The 16,239-nt window shown below is 38.9% G+C and overlaps 1 protein-coding gene across 6 annotated transcripts in view; it reads left to right on the forward strand.

The window, feature by feature from the left end:
* Unc5d (unc-5 netrin receptor D) overlaps positions 1-16,239 on the forward strand; it is a 510,504-nt gene that overhangs the window by 321,136 nt on the left and 173,129 nt on the right. For all 6 annotated transcript variants that reach the window (XM_035452950.1, XM_035452951.1, XM_035452952.1 and 3 more), the window contains exon 4: positions 12,955-13,058. In XM_035452950.1, coding sequence (XP_035308841.1) covers positions 12,955-13,058 — 104 coding nt within the window. The remainder of the gene's footprint in view (positions 1-12,954; positions 13,059-16,239) is intronic.

Genomic DNA, 16,239 nt, shown 5'->3' on the forward strand with positions numbered 1-16,239 from the left:
AGGGTCACATTTTTCTACCTAAGTAGGGAATGACAGGATTGCATTCCAGAAATTTCCTAAAGAGCAGAGGGTTGCTATCTTAAGGGAAGAATTGAGTATCTGTGAATAATTCAGTAGCCTGGATGTTCTAGGCATCCTAAGAACAAAATATTGTCCCTTCTTTTGAAGACTTTTCAGTGTAATGAAAGAAACACACTTCTAAATAAGGATTGTCAGTGGTGCATGGCTACTGATAGATTCATGAGTACATGCGAAACCTACCAGGACAGCTGCTGATCTCAGAGGCCCAAGACACACTTCTTGAATTACTAAGAAACATAATTCTTGGGGAAGACTAAGGATGTATCTGCAAAGTGATTCTTGAAGGGACATTAACACCAGCAAGTGTCTGCTGAAATATGAAGCTGGTGAGATAAAGTAGGAATTTTAGATTCACTCGATATGAGATGTTCTAGGTTTCTGGCTTAAGTAACCAAATTTCTAGTTCTTCTATTAAGTATAATTATGAATACAGCAGAAAGAAAATATCTTTCTGGAAGATATGTTTCAGGAAGAAAATATCGAGTTCAGTGTTTGATCATAGTATCTGAAGATATGATGACCCATGTAAGAATCAATGGGCTGTTTTTACTCATTCCATTGTACTTTTGAGCCTGAAGATCATGATATAGGATAAACATCAGTCATAAGCTGGAGTCTTTGGAACATAAGTGATTAGGAAATACGGGAGCAACAGATTTTAGCAGGAATACCTAAAGTACTTTTCCATTCAATGTTTTCTCTAGCTCTCAAACTGCTGGTGGGAATAGAAAGGATGGTGAGGAATGAATGAAATTCCAGGAGAGGAGGGGGGAGAAAGAAACAGAGAAGTCCATGTGGAAGGTAAATGTAAAAGCAGGAGAGGAGGCAAGTAGTCCATGACAATGTGGAGTTGGTTATGAGGAACAAATGGTCAAGATCTCAGTGTTATCTAAAGGCTATGGGATGATTTTAAATGTGTCTATTAGCTTCGACATGACATCTGCAATCGATTCTGGACAATGAATGAGAGAAGTGATATTTGATGTGTAGATCTAGGAATTAGGAGGATGATGCAAAGTACAGAGGACAGAGATGGATGACTCTTTCAAAAATTGGACTATGTAGGGAAGACCTAGAGCATGCCTGGAGGTAACCATTTCAGGGTCACTCTAATGCAGAAATGAAGACTTGAAGCACTTTCTTTGTGAACATTTGCAGAGTAGGAATAGGAACAAAACAGGAATGGAGAAATCAAATCAGAAGACCTGAACTTGAGTTCTGGGCTCAGTCAACCAACTCAAACTCTACTGACTGCTGAGACCCACCATAGATGATACTCACATGAGAAACCCAGAAATTAAGGTCACTCAGCTCTTCTCAGAACCATTGAAATCATAATCCTTGGTAGGATGGACAGGAACTCTTTGTGATTTTGTATTCTTTGGCCTTACTTTTTCCTACTGATCACATGAGTTTCCTGGGTAGACTCCTTTCTTATCACCTCTAGTTGGTGTGGTATTCAGGGACTCCTTCTTGGGCCACCTTCACAGCATAAGCCACAAGTACTCCCTGGCAAAGTCCTCCCCAGCAGAGTCCTCCCCTCCATGCCTTTAAGTCCTGTTTTTGAACTGATTATCTTCAATCTTAATACTCTATATCCTCTCCAACATCTCCATACCTACCTGTATTATATTTTTACTTTGATACTTAATATGTTTCATACTCAATATTCTTTTCTCCCATGTTGCCATAAACACATTAATGTCCCAGTCTTCTTGCTTCAGTAATAGCTTCTCACACACTTTTAATAAGACATGGAAACTATATTTGACTATTCTTTCTGTTTATCACACACTATTCAGCAACAAGTCTAGATAAATATACCTTCAAAACATAGTATAGATCTATCTTATAATCAGTGTTGTTCTACTCTGCCTTCTCTTTTCCCCACTTCCACTCTACTGCCCTAAGTTCCATTTCCTACACAAAAACCTGAATACAATTTTTAAACTTCAAGTTAGCTATCTATGCTACCCCTCACCCAGGGCTCAAGGACCATTGCAGAAGGAGGAAAATAAGATTTTAAGGACCAGAGTTTTGAAAGGGCCAGAGTAAAACACTGTCTTTTGAACATGACTAGATCATTGCTCTCAAGAACTCACAGAAGCTGTGATTGCCTGCATAAGTACTGTACAAGATCAAGCCAGTCAACAGTCAACCATCAAGGCAGGAAGAGCTCATTAGTCATCACACCAACCAAGGAGCTGTGGACACCTAATGGCTTTGGGGAAGGGGAGACTCGATTTTCTCTAAGAGAATGGTCCATAGTAGGTCCACCAAGATCCAGTCGATTTCCTCATCCACTATAGCAAGTTCATAGCTTTCTAATTACTAAATTTCTAAATTTCCTGTGGAGGGCTACAGAGGAGTCAGGAATGATTCTTCATGTCTCTGTCATTCTTAAAAATTTGGTTGCATCAACCAGGGTCTTTATTGTGTATTGGAGTGCTCATCAAGATGTCAAGCTGCAAGCCAGTGCTTGTAAGTACCAATAAAGCACCTTCAAGTTGGGAATTCTAACAGGAGAATGTAACAGTAAGTCTTTACTCCATCCACCGGAGTCCCACTGCCATTTGGGCACTTTCCACCAACAGCCACCCAAGTTCTGCCCGAGGAGTTAGGGCCCCAAATAATACACAGAAACTTATATTGGGTACAAATGCTGCTTGGCTCAATACTAGGATTTATCATCTGATAGCTCAGTATTAATTATCATAATTCTATATATTTTGTAAGACGTATAGAGGACACTTTCTGCTGGCACCCTCTCTTGCCTGTGGATCACATGGTAACTGCAGAGCAGAGACCAGGAAGAAGAGAGAAGGCAATGACTTCCTTCTTTCCCTTGCTTACATATGAGTCTCCCTGTTATGTCACTTCCTGCCTGGATTACCACTTCTTTACTACATTTCCCAGAACCCTCCTTGACTCCTAGTCCTGCCTAACTTGCTGCCTCATTGGCCAAACAGTACTTTATTTATCATACAATAAGACAAACACATACACAGAAGCACTTCCCCCATCAGGAGAAAAATGAACTCTGCACGTATTGCTTGGCATTGAACAGCCCAGAAAAGCTGTTGATTTTGCCACTGTATCTGATTTTTTTGTCTTCTTTCATCAAAATTACTTTGATTTTCTGGTTATCTGTATTCACCTAGAACTCAATTTTCCCATTAGCATTGCAAAAAGAGCAGCCATACTAACATGTAGACTATGGGATTTATAGATTACTTCTCCCTATAACATTCCATGGGGCATTATAAAAGATTATATCAGATATTTCATTACTTATATCTATTTTATTTAAAACCTTAAAACATGTTACATTTTCACCTAATAACTTCTGAAGATTTTCATATATTTTTCTGTCCAGGATTGTTGAAACGCTTTACTATAATTCAATGAAACTTCAGCTATCATTCCTGTACTGACCAAAATAATCAATATTCTCAAGACTTGGAAAGCCACTCTTTACCTCTTGATGACAATGCAAACAGAAGAAATCCTTAATCCATGTGCTTTTTTTGTGTAGTACTCCTACTTGTAGCTCCTTTCTTGGGGAAGTAGTGCTAAGTGTTTCTTCAGTCACATTGGTCATGTTGTACACCACACACCACATTTACACATACGACCAAGAATATGTAGCCACAGGCAGCTACATACATTCCCCATTAGGGAATGTCATTCATGAAGAATAAAAAACCCTGAATTTAAACTCTATTGCTTGACTGGGTATGACCTGATGCTAAAAAGAAGTAATTGGTACTGATAATAAAAAGTGCAAAGCACAAGAGAAGTGGGCATTCACAGCCATGGATAAGTTGAGTTCATCCTGACAGAATCCTGACAGCAGACTGACTGGGGTGTGGAGAATAACAGAAAATGTGTGCTAAAGGACTTAGTAGTAAACCAGATGATTGAGTGATGCTGGATCTCTTCACTGCCTTGTATGGTCATTATCTCATTCTCTTTCTTGAGATATTGCTCTCTTAAAATGGTTTCTTTCATTGAAGTCACAGCTTAAAATATATTGATTTCTGCCTGTTTCAGTTCCATAATTAAGATTCCTAGCTTCCTGATTGTCAGGGATTTGATGACTTCTGAATTCATCTTTGTTGTTTTTTTTTGTTTATTTGTTTGTTTGTTCTTGTAAACAAGAGAAGCCAAACACAGTGCAATGTGCTTTGCTGGGAGCATACAGGTTAAGTTCTCAAAGTGCTTTCACAAACTGGCAGCTGTCTCTAGGCCACCACCATTGTCCCTACCACTGGCAAATCCTGCACTGCCATTGCTACTTAGTATCCTGTGCTACTAGTAGAGATAGTAATGACAGACAATGCTAGTTTTAAAATGTTTTATGAATGACAGCCATTTTCCAGTAGGATTACAGGGCACAAAGTATCTCATAGCCCCAAAGTTATTTTATGGTCATGGTTTCAGTCTTGAGAAGACTCTATGTGCTGGGACTCTTTGCACTGGCCAAACATCATAGGGTGTCAGTAAGCATAGTCAGGATACTATTATGATCTGAGGGAGGAAGTCACATGAAGAATACCATGTTGGCTCATCTGTAGCAGAACTGGCCTTCTAATGTTGCTACAATGTTTGCTCGAAGGAGTTAGTTATAGATGTAATACTCAGGAACAGAGGGGAGAAAATGTCTCATCTATGTGTCTGATGTATAAGAATCTCTGTGTGGAAGTCTGTTTTATGGCCAGCTGTTACTCAAGGACTCCTAAGAGCCAGGATTAAACCCAAGACAAGATGACCTGAATAGTAGAAATAGCGGGAATAGTGGGAATAGTGGGAATAGCCTGGTATAAATGTGAGTCATCAGAATCTGAAACAAAGCAGAAAGTTCTTAGCCAAGTTGGCCAAAGAGGCACAGATAGTGTCCTGTCACCTGGTAGGGTGCTTTTCATATGCTTCTCTGGGGAACTAGTCAGTAACTGACTTCTCAGGCCATTACTGTTTAGGACCAAAAGGCTGAGACAGAACTCAATAGAGGCACTCGGCCCTGACTGCCATTTTCTGCCTCGCATTTGCTATGTGTTTGAATCAGACCTTTTATTACAACAAATGACCTGCATTTGGCTGAGTTACAAATTCTTTTTATGTATGACAAATGTGGTTTGTTGTTCCTTCTGAAAAAACACAGTGGGAAAAATTCAAACTTGATTTGAAACCAGTGTAGTTGGACAACTAATGGGACACTATGTCATCCTCCTGCATCTTAACAAATGGCTTTGACTATGACTATTAAAAAATGTCTATGATTTTTCACTGGATGATTTGGTTTGAATGAGTAAATTATTTTTATTTCATTGCATTAGCTGCCAGAACATTGAATGAGCCGATAACTCCCTGGTGTTGCTGAGCAGAAGAGAACTATTATTCGGAATTGAATTTTTATTGATTTTCGTGTGCTACAATGACTTTTCTAACATAGTAGCCTGAAAGGAAATGAGATAAAGGCCAAAAATGGCATGGGGCAATGAAAGGGTGGCTGTTGTGTCCTATGGCCCAGCTGAAATATGCCACTTTAGGGCAGGTACTGCTGACTCTAGATGACTCTTGCTGATTATATGATTTATAACCAAGCCATGTGCCTGGCTTCCTCACCTCCTGCTCCTCTTCCCTACCTCATACTTTGGTTCTTGTCATCTTGAGCCTTGTTGATATTCTACTGTAGAAATGAACAGGGTAACAGAGTGACAGGGTAAAGTTACAGAACTAGAGAACTCAGTGAATTGGTTTATACAGATAATGTCACACATGGGAATGTCACACACACTTGTACTTTATGTGAAGAAGACAGTGGATAAGTACATCATTTTAATAATGTTCTTGTGTTCATCATATCTGCCCATGTTTTCTTCATCCTCTTAACTTCTGAGGAAGTTATCAGGTGACATGAGCTAAAATGGAAACATAAATAACTTAAGTAATTCATCTTGCTATTCAACAAATATTCATCAAGAGACAGAATACGCCATTCCAGGTAGCAGAGTGTATTACCTACTTTGCTGAAACAAAATTCCTAGAGATGGATTTATTTTAGCTCTTTTTTAAGGCAGGGACAGCATGGTGGCTGAGGTCCAATTATCTCTGGAATCAGGAATCAGTGAGAAATTTGAGCTATAAATCTCAAGCTCTACATTTCAGTCCTCTACCCTAAAGATCTCACATCTTTCCCAGACAGTACCACTGGCTTGGGACCAGATATTCAAAGACATGAGCCTTGGGGAGGGAACATCATGCATTCAAAGCAAAACATAGTGATATGACAGTAGGCCAAACAGATGAAAAGTTTTTCCCCAGCCCCACTGCCAGATTTGAATTGGAGGAGAGCTTGAATTCACAGTTCACTAAGTTTTGAAGGCTATGTAATTTGAGCTTCTTTCTTTGATAAATCTGGTGAGAGTGAAACTAGGTGCAATAACTTGAAACAGTGTGTTCTTCTGCCCTAACTCCTGTACAGTACAGACAAGCTGTGGGGACTCTGAAAAGAATGAGCTTGTTTTCCTAGTGTTTTCTATGAATGTATCTGATCATCCCCGAATTTTTGCCAAACACAGACACAAATAAACATAATTAATGACAGACAAAATCATTGAGAAGAAAAATTTGAAATGTTAAAAAAATTATTTTGGGATTTTTCCCATAACAGAGAGAGTAGTCTCAAATAATTTGCTATTTACAAGTGATAGAGTTTTATCTTCTTCAATCACAACTAAAATACTTAATGTTGTACATCATATATGTGGTTCAGTTATTTTCCTTTGAATAGAATAATATGATTGTTATCTGAGATATGACTATGATAAGATCAAAGGGTAGAAATCCATTCAGGTTCCATCTTATCAATAAATACTGATAGAAGAAATGTCCATTAGAAGAGTTTCCTTCTCCAACTCAAGAGAAGTAGTAAAGAAAATGATTTTTAGACATTAGAAATAAAGAATATGAAGATAATGCTAAAAGGGAGGTGATAATGAAGTAAGTGTGTGTGTGTGTGTGTGTGTGTGTGTGTGTGCACAAGTGTGCATGCTCATCCATGTTTATGTGGGTTCAAGCATACACATGTGTAGAAGTCAGAGAATAACCAAAGGTAATGTCCACTTTGTGTCTTCTACCTTTGATTTGAGACAGGCTTTCTAGATTACCTGGAACTTCGCCAAGCAGTATAGGCTAGTTTGCTATCTCTCCCTTCCATCTTATTGCCTCTGGGGTTATAAACTTGTCCCCCTTGTCTGGCATGTCATGTGCATTCTATAGGCCAGTGTTTGGGTCCTCCCACTTTCAAGGCCAAGCACTTGATGCCTGAGACATCTCCCCAACCCTGGAGAACCATGCTTTAAATTAGTGAACATCAGAAACTATAAATTAAATACAGAGTTTTTTCTACAAGATGGTGAGCTTTCAGCTTAATACTTCTCCATGAAACGTTCATCAGGGCACTCAGCTAAGTCAGTGTGCTACATGTGAGGAACTTCTTTCTTTGCTGCCTCTTACTCATCATTCATCCTCATCACTGCTTGTTTCCTGTCTACCTTTACTGAGAGAGCATGTGCAGTAGGTGGGCCAGGATGTTGTATATCACCTCCATCACTGTTTGACAGAGTCCACTCCCTGTTCAACAGTGAGTGAACGAAAGTGCCTATGGCACATTTTCTGAACACTGATGTCACATACAGGGAAGAGCTATCCAAAAAAGTTTTAATTTTCACTTCTGCACTATCATATGGAGGTAGGTATATTCTCTAACAAGTACATATTTGCCTAGTGATTTTCTTCTAATAAAAATAAACATATAGCCAGGCTTGTTGGCTCACGCCTTTAATCGCAGCACTCAGGAGGCAGAGGTAGGCACATCTCTATGAGTTCGAGACTTGCCTGGTCAACAAGAGCTAGTTCCAGGACAGCCTCCAAAGCTACAGAGAAACCCTGTCTCGAAAAACCAAAATAAATAAATAAATAAATAAATAAATAAATAAATAAAAATAAAATAAACATATAACATTTATGATTGAGATTCTAATGCATTATACTATCTTGCTTAGCATTTCATTGTCTATAACTTAAATCTTAAATACCATGAACTTCTAGTCTTTAATTGTCTGCATAGTATTCCATTGTGTGAATGCACTAAATAATGTTAACTATTCCCACATTATTAAATATTCACGTTAATACCTGTGATTCAGCCAGTGTTTGAGGTACTTTCAGCCTACATACTTTTTCCCACATAGTTCTCTAATCATTTTCATAGCTGTACTTGTAGAATTATAGAGTTGTACCGTGAAACTTTAAAAATTGTAGTATTACTGAAATATCCAGAGAACATGTGATTCTCTTAAATATAGAAATCAATAGTTGTGAGTATAGTCACGGATCTATAGCCATCATCCAGGGAAATTTATTTTTTTATATATTAACCAAAAGGTTATTATTAGTCTTCTTCCCTCATTCATCTTCAGCCACAGCTGACTTCTAACCTGTTTACTCAGTGTTTGACATTACCACCTATTGTGGCTATTTCATATAAAAGGAATCATGCAATATATAGCCTGTGGTGAATGTCTACATTCAATTAATATAAATTATGCATTTAAAATTTAGCCATGTCATCGCATGAATTAACATTTTGCTTTTATTGCCAAATAATGTTCCATGATGGACTACATATAATTCATCTATTTATCAGATACTTCCCATATAATTGGACCTTCAAAAATAATTTGCTCCATTTACAACTTGTTCTTCACATACACCTGGCCTTTTCTTCTAGCAATATTCAAGACTATCCCAGCCTGATTTCATTTCCAACCTGGGAATTAAAATAAAGAACTGAATAAAACTTGTTAACATAGAGAAGGAGAAGAGATGTCTTGATCGTTGCTAGGCTAGAATTTCTGTAATAAACTATTGATACTGACCCATTAATTATCTTTAGCTATTTGTGTCTTTTCCAACCCCTTTGCCATTTTATCTCAGAGTATCTATAATTTTCATTGTGTTTTATATGAATTTTTTAACTTACTATGGTCATTGACTGCATAGTATTTTGTTTACAATATTTTTGGGAAAACAATTTTTAAGTAAATAATACCTATCAATCATAATGGCTTGTTCTTCAAGTTAAAAGAAATCCCCCATTTCAGGTTCTCTAGATATTTTATTACTGCTGTGGTTTCCTGTTAAATTGTTTTTATTAACATGGCATCTATTTTCTTATAAAGCAAGGCATAGATCTGTTTTTTTTTTCTTCAGAAAGGCAATGACTCATTTTAATACCTTTCCCACTTAATTCATCATGTACTAAATTATACTTTTTATTTGAGTGCCTTTGAAAAATGCTCCACTTTATAATTAATTTGTATCTGACTTATGATAAAAATCATCCCATATTAATCATCATAGCTTTATCATGGGATGTAGTAACATATAAGACCTTAACCATGTTGTATAGCCATTATGCTTGGGAAAGTTGTTTTGTGTATTAATATTTAATCTTTATAAAAGCTTTGTGTAGTCAGGTATAGTTGCTAATGCCTTTAGTCTGAGAATTTGGGAAGCAGAGGCAGCTGGCTCTCTGTGAGTCCAGTGTTATCCTGGTCCACATAGAGAATGCCAACCAGGGCTACATACTGAGACCCTGACATTAAAAATAAAAAAGCTATATAAGTAAGAATTATTATCCTATTACAGGTGCAGAAATTAGGAAAAGAGAATTTAAGACATTTATTGAATGAAGGTGTTCATAGTGCCATGGTAGATTCAAACACAATTGCTTGATCTCAAATGTTAATGTACCACAACACCCTATTTTAGCTTCTTGGTTGTTTGATTTTGGTGTCACAGAACTTGAGTCAGAAATTCGCGAAGACTAATCTTGCTTCTGAAACTCCTGGTCCTTCAGTTCTACAGTTTCCTTATTTTGTGCTGAAATTCATTTTCCTTGTCTGGGGATGTGTTGCCTGTTGTTAGAACTTGTGTAGTTCCCTGTGTGTTTCTTTCTAGATCTAGAAAGATTGCTGTTGCTTAGATTGACTATTCATAAACTAATGAATTTGTATGGCCTGGGGCGAAAGTCATAACTAGAACAGGAGGAATTGCTGCTATAGCAAACAGTTTATTTCTGTAATTTTGAGTATGTTCAGGGACTAGCTGGGGTTTATATGTGGACCCCCTTACTTTTAAAGCTTCACAGATGCAACTTCCTCCCAGACTTGGGATGGAATAGTAACTCTAAATAAAGTCAAGGGGTTTCTTATTCGAAGTGATATCAAGCTCCTGATGGGGTACCTGTTATTACTGATGGATTGAGCCTTATAGGCTTTCTCTGCCCTTTCCCTGCGCTCCTCTGTATTTAGTGATAAATGCACATCCTGGTGGCTCTTCAAGTGGTTCCAAGTGGGATGGGGAAACAATATAGTTTGGTCCTCGCTTGGATCTTATTCTTCCATATTAAATATATTAGAGATCGCCCCTATTTGTTTCTAGGAAATGAACAGATCCCAGTGTCAGTGCAGGGTACTCCATTAGAGGAAATATGACCTCATTAAGGCTGTCTTTCTCCCTGCTGATGTAGTTAGTATAAAGTAAAGGTAACCATTTATTACTGTCATAGTTAGGGCTTTATTGACATGAAGAGACACTGTGACAATGCAACATTTATAAAGGAAAACATTTTAATGGGGGTGGCTTACAGTTTTAGAGGTTTAGACCATTATCATTATGGCAGTGTTTAGGAAAACATGGTCATGATGGAGGAACTGAGAATTCTTCATTTTGATCTGTAGGCAGCAGAAAGAGACTGTGAGCCATACTCGGCATAGCTTGAGAATATGAGACCTCAAAGCCCACCCCTACACACTTCCTATAACAAGGCCATACCTCCTTAATAATAATAGTGCCCCTCCCTATAAGCCAAGCATTCAAACACATGCATTTTTGGGGGCCATTCCTATTCAAACACCACAATTACCATTTTCATTTGTACAGGGTAAAGACAAGAACCAAAATCAGATTATATTGAAATTCCTAGTATCATATTTTTTTGTTTAAACACAGAAAATTAATGTTAGCAAAACTCAGATGATCATTTGCCACCACTGGGTGAGACTCCTCTTGGCAGATAAATTGGCCAAGGAGGTGGGAAGCAGTGGGGAAGACAATACAGTAAACATGCCATCCATATGACAACTCTCTCCATTACCACCTGGCATCTTGGCTATTGAACTCACTTTGGTTTCTGTATACAAGTTTCCATATAATTCTGAACAATAAGGCTCTTCTTGAAAGAGTTTTGGCTCAGCACTCCCTTGAGTGACAGCAAAACATGTCCTGTTGTGGATTGTGCAGTAAACAGACTTCCAATTCTAAGTGTATTCACTCCCTTTGCACCTTGCTTTTACTGGCAGTTTTGTGAGCCCATCACCCTCAGAGTCAGGAACTCTGATGAATAGGGCAATTTAAAGACCTTGAATACAAGGAAGCTGCCTCTAGAACTCAATTCCAGATTGCAGAGAATGAGAAGGCAGATCCTTTATATCCCAGACACATTAAAAAGTCCTCTGAATATACAGATGCTTGTTGTCTATGGGAGAGAAAGCATTCTGAGCGAAGTGAATATGTGCATGGCTGAACTAGTTATTCATCGGGTGTTTTTGACTTGCTAAAAGCAAGTTTAATGTATTTATACAATTTATAAAGATGTAACTGATTCTGGAGCTCTGCTCTTTACAGAGGACATATTTCATGTTATTGTAAGCACTGAAGAAAATTAAATCAATAAATCCACAGCCTGTAATTTGAGATACTCAATTTGAAGAAAAATACATTGTCAGGGAGGGAGGAGGAAATGCCTTTCATGGAGGAAGAATTGTAAACAACCTGTCTTGGCTCCACTGTCTTGTGCATCCAGGTGACAGCAAGAATTGCCTTGTTCAGGAAGATCATCAGAGGGTTGTCCTGACACCTCCCTAGGAGCCAAGGCCAGCTGCCTGCCCTTTAAAATGGTAGAGTAGAAAGCTATGCAAATGAAGCTGGCGCTCTCCCTGCTGCACTGTCCTCTTCCCTGAGAAGGCCCTGCTGGTTGGCAGTCAGGCTGAGTGTCATGAAGCAGAGTGAATTTTACCCTCTCACTGGCACTGATGCGTTCTGTGACCACTGGCAAGCCAATTAACCTCCACAAGTGTCACCTCTCCATGTGTAAAAGGTTAATAGTGCAGCTTGTTTGCAAAGTGCCCGGAGCCCTGTGTGAAGGGCACTGCCCACATACCCAGCATGGCTGCTTGACTAGAGGGCCTTGCATTTCTTAATTATATATCTGGTTGGATAGGTTATGGATTTTGTTGTGAATGGCTATGGCCCTTTCTCCCTGGTTACAAATAAAAAGACTAATAGGTGATCTCACTCTATTACTGTCTTCTACAGCTCCCCAGAGGGTTAAGGGAATGACAGAGGTTACAGATTAATAATGTATTCTTCAGTGAACAACAACAAAAAAATCATGTGGATCTCAACTTCATAATGGCTATGGAAGGTTATTTATTACACCAAGTGTTTCATCAGATGCTGAACAGATAATGCTGGCAAATGCTCATGAAATTATGAATTTTTCTGCTCTCCTAGTGGTTTTTCTTCCTTCATATCAATATAAAGTGGTGAAACCATTTTGTTAAGGTATATTTCAGATACATTTATGAGTATTGGAAAACAATACTCCGAAGTGTCAGAAAGTGACATATTTGTGTGTATCTAACTTTTGACATAAAGCTTGCTGTTTTATTGGATTGGGGCCACATGTGAGTAATGACAGTCCTATCTCGAAGTGGCATACACATATCTTGTGCTTCTTTGCAGATTTACGGAAAAACTTTGAACAAGATCCACAAGGCAGGGAGGTTCCTATTGAAGGCATGATCGTGTTGCACTGCCGCCCACCAGAGGGAGTCCCTGCAGCAGAGGTAAGAAGGACTCTAAGGAGTAAGGCCTGTCTGTCCTCAGTGAGAGGACAGAAGCCAGTGTGGCCAAGAGGGGAGAAAGAACATAGGCCCGGAATTCTTTCTGTCTGGTCTTCCTTGCAAGACATAATGAAGAAATCATGGCAGGGAAAGCTGGGTTCTAAACATATCTCTTGTCAACATTCCGGTTGACACACAGGTCTTGGTAGGCAGTCTCAATAGACTATGGCCTTGATTGTGAGGACAGGTCTTGTGTCATCTGTCCTGAGTTCAATCAGGACTTCCTATTTGTACAGTAGCTGTGGGTCACAACTGTGCATTAAAAGATGCATGTATGGTAATTGCCTATGAATGGGAAGGGGTAGTGTCTATTCATTCTTCATATGCTTCCAGACTAAGCATCTTCTGAGCATTTGGTATGTTACTGTCTGTATCCTGGTACCATGGCTATATGGTATGTAGAAGAGCCACTATGTAGCATCTAGAATCCAGAGTCACCATGGCTTTGGACTCCAGATGTGTTTCCTAGACCACTGCCCTCAGCATTCTGTGAAACAAAAGTGAGTGTGACCAGTAGTGCTCTACGGTCACACTTGAGGGTTTTTGAATCCTTTGGGTCACTCTTAACACATGTCCCAATTGACTAGTAATATAATTACTGGGAATAAACTTAAGAGCGAGCATGCAGGCTATCCTTCATAGGAGTTTTAAGAAAATGTATATCATTATCCTGTATTCAGCAGTAACTGTTCCAGCCATGGCTCTTCTGTATGAAGCCAGGAACCTGTAGTTCCTTCAGTGAGAAGTAGAAAGACTTTAAAGAAGAAAAACAGAAACCAAGAAAAAGAAAATTAGAAATGTCTGTTATCTCTCTTATTTGTACTGGGAAAGAACAAAGGAAGAGAAAGAGTGAACATACACACACACACACACACACACACACACACACACACACACACACTTGCGTATTTAGGCAGAAATCCTGCTGGATGGATGCTCCTCAGGCTCAGATGGTTCACAGAAATGAAGTAAACGGACTTGAAAATTGAAGTGAGCACACCATGCATGATATGAAATAATTAGAAATGAAAATGCTTATTTTTAAATTTTTACTTAATGTAGAAGAAAATGATATTAATCTTCTGCCACTTTCTTATATTCCACAATGTGTGTGTCCATTCTCCTAGGCAGAGCACTCCATCCCTGGGAGACTATGTCATCTTTCTTAGGATGTATTCCCACAGGTCTGCCTGGAAAATCATCCTTCCGTGCAGCCCCTTTGCCCACCTTTGGGAATTTCACTTTACATTAACAGTACAGATGCATGTAGCCTCTGCAGACCCCCCCCCAAACAGGAGGTAGGCCCCGGTGGGAAAGAGGCTAATGCTCTCTGTTAGCAATTTGCCAGAAAGAAGTTGTGTATTTAGATGTATAGGAGTCAATTTTTATGGCTAGGGGCAAAGTTACTTATTTCCCTGGCACAGCCTTGGCCTTTGAGAGGCAGGAAAACCAATGTTCAGATCAATGACCTTACAAAGCCCCCCAGCCAGATATGGTCTCTCTCCCAAATCTTCTAGTAGTCTCTGAAGTGCTTGTGGGAAATGTGTACTTTTGTGCCTTACAAAGTCCAGAAAAACAGGCCTTCTGTTATCACATCCACTGTTTTGTATATACTGTTCTTAGCCACACCTTCTTCCTCACATTTCCCCAGATGTGCCAGCCATACTTTGACCTCTGGTCCCTCACACAGGCTGGGTTCAGCAGTGGCAGTCTCAACCAATCTTCATTTAGGACTCACACAAATTTTCACTTGCTGTGGACGCTTTGGAAAATGTCACCCCCAACCCTCTACAATTCCACTCCTCAGCCCCTTGCCCTTCTTTTTTCTCTTTAACTTTTGTTGCTCACACTGTATTGGCCTTGCTTGTTTTCTGTTGCCCTACTGGAACTGAACTTGTACAAGGAGGTCATTTGTATATGTTACCCATCTGTGTGTTACCATACTATGAAATGTACTCATGTGGCTATTATCAAAATTATGTAAGGTGAGAAATGATGGTAAAGATATGGAGAAAATGGATTCCTCGCATACTGGTTGTAGAGAGGTAAATAAATGAATTCATGATACCTACAAAGTTATACCTCTTTGTTTACTGAACACTAGTTATGGAAGCCAGGGTACAGAATTAGCCTGTGTCTGTCAGCAGATGAACAGAGAAAGGCAATATGGTCAGTGTAATGTGGTATCAGTACTCCTCATCCTTTAGAAAGTATGTCATTCTATTCCTAACAACATTGTGAGCCTCTCTAGCACATGAAATGAACAAGGAATAAGATGACTAGCAATGTATGATCTTACTTTCCTGTAGAGACCAAGAAACATAAATCTCACCATAGAGTAGTCACTACCAAGCATTGTTAGGAGGTCAAAGGGTACAGGATTCAATTTGAGAGGAATAGGCTCAAAATCTCTGTTTTGCAGCATGGCTACTGCAATTAATAACAATAATTGTGTTCTTGAAAGTTGGTATAATAGACTTGAAGTGTACTCATTAGAACATTTGGCAAATATATACATTTTATTTGTCAAGAAAGAAGTTAATCCACAAAGACTCAAAAGTTCTTATACCAAGATGCTCAATATTTGTGAATATGAGAGGCCTTGATTCTTGACTCTGCCAATGACTATTAGAGGATCTGTCATACTTGTGAGTAGATTTGTTGTTTTTTCCTTTTTTGTTCAGTACTGGGTACTACCAAATGACTAGAACATTCCCCATCTATATTTGGAAGGTATTGATTAAAAGAGGAAAATAAAGAGAACCATACAGGGTACATAATCTAATAAGGTAAGATCCCCAAACAAAGTGTAGCACACACACACACACACACACCTGCACACATCACTACAGTACCTTCCTAGATAATGCAGGATTCCATGCTGTGCAGGCTTGGTGGAGGATTATTGTGCAGGAGGCTGCCATTAGGAGCAAGCAGCTTCCCTGTCTGGTCATATTAGATTTAACTCAAGTCTTCAAAGCATACCCCTACATCTTCCTTACTTAACGCCCTGTCCTTCAAGTAAAATAAGGTGTATCCATTGGCTCAGTGCATTTTCTCCCTTCCCAATGAGAATAGCATGGCTATTCAATATCAGTAAAAAGAATACTTAGAAGAGGTAAGA

Source organism: Cricetulus griseus, assembly GCF_003668045.3.
Source record: "Cricetulus griseus strain 17A/GY chromosome 1 unlocalized genomic scaffold, alternate assembly CriGri-PICRH-1.0 chr1_1, whole genome shotgun sequence".
Taxonomy (NCBI): Eukaryota; Metazoa; Chordata; class Mammalia; order Rodentia; family Cricetidae; genus Cricetulus; species Cricetulus griseus.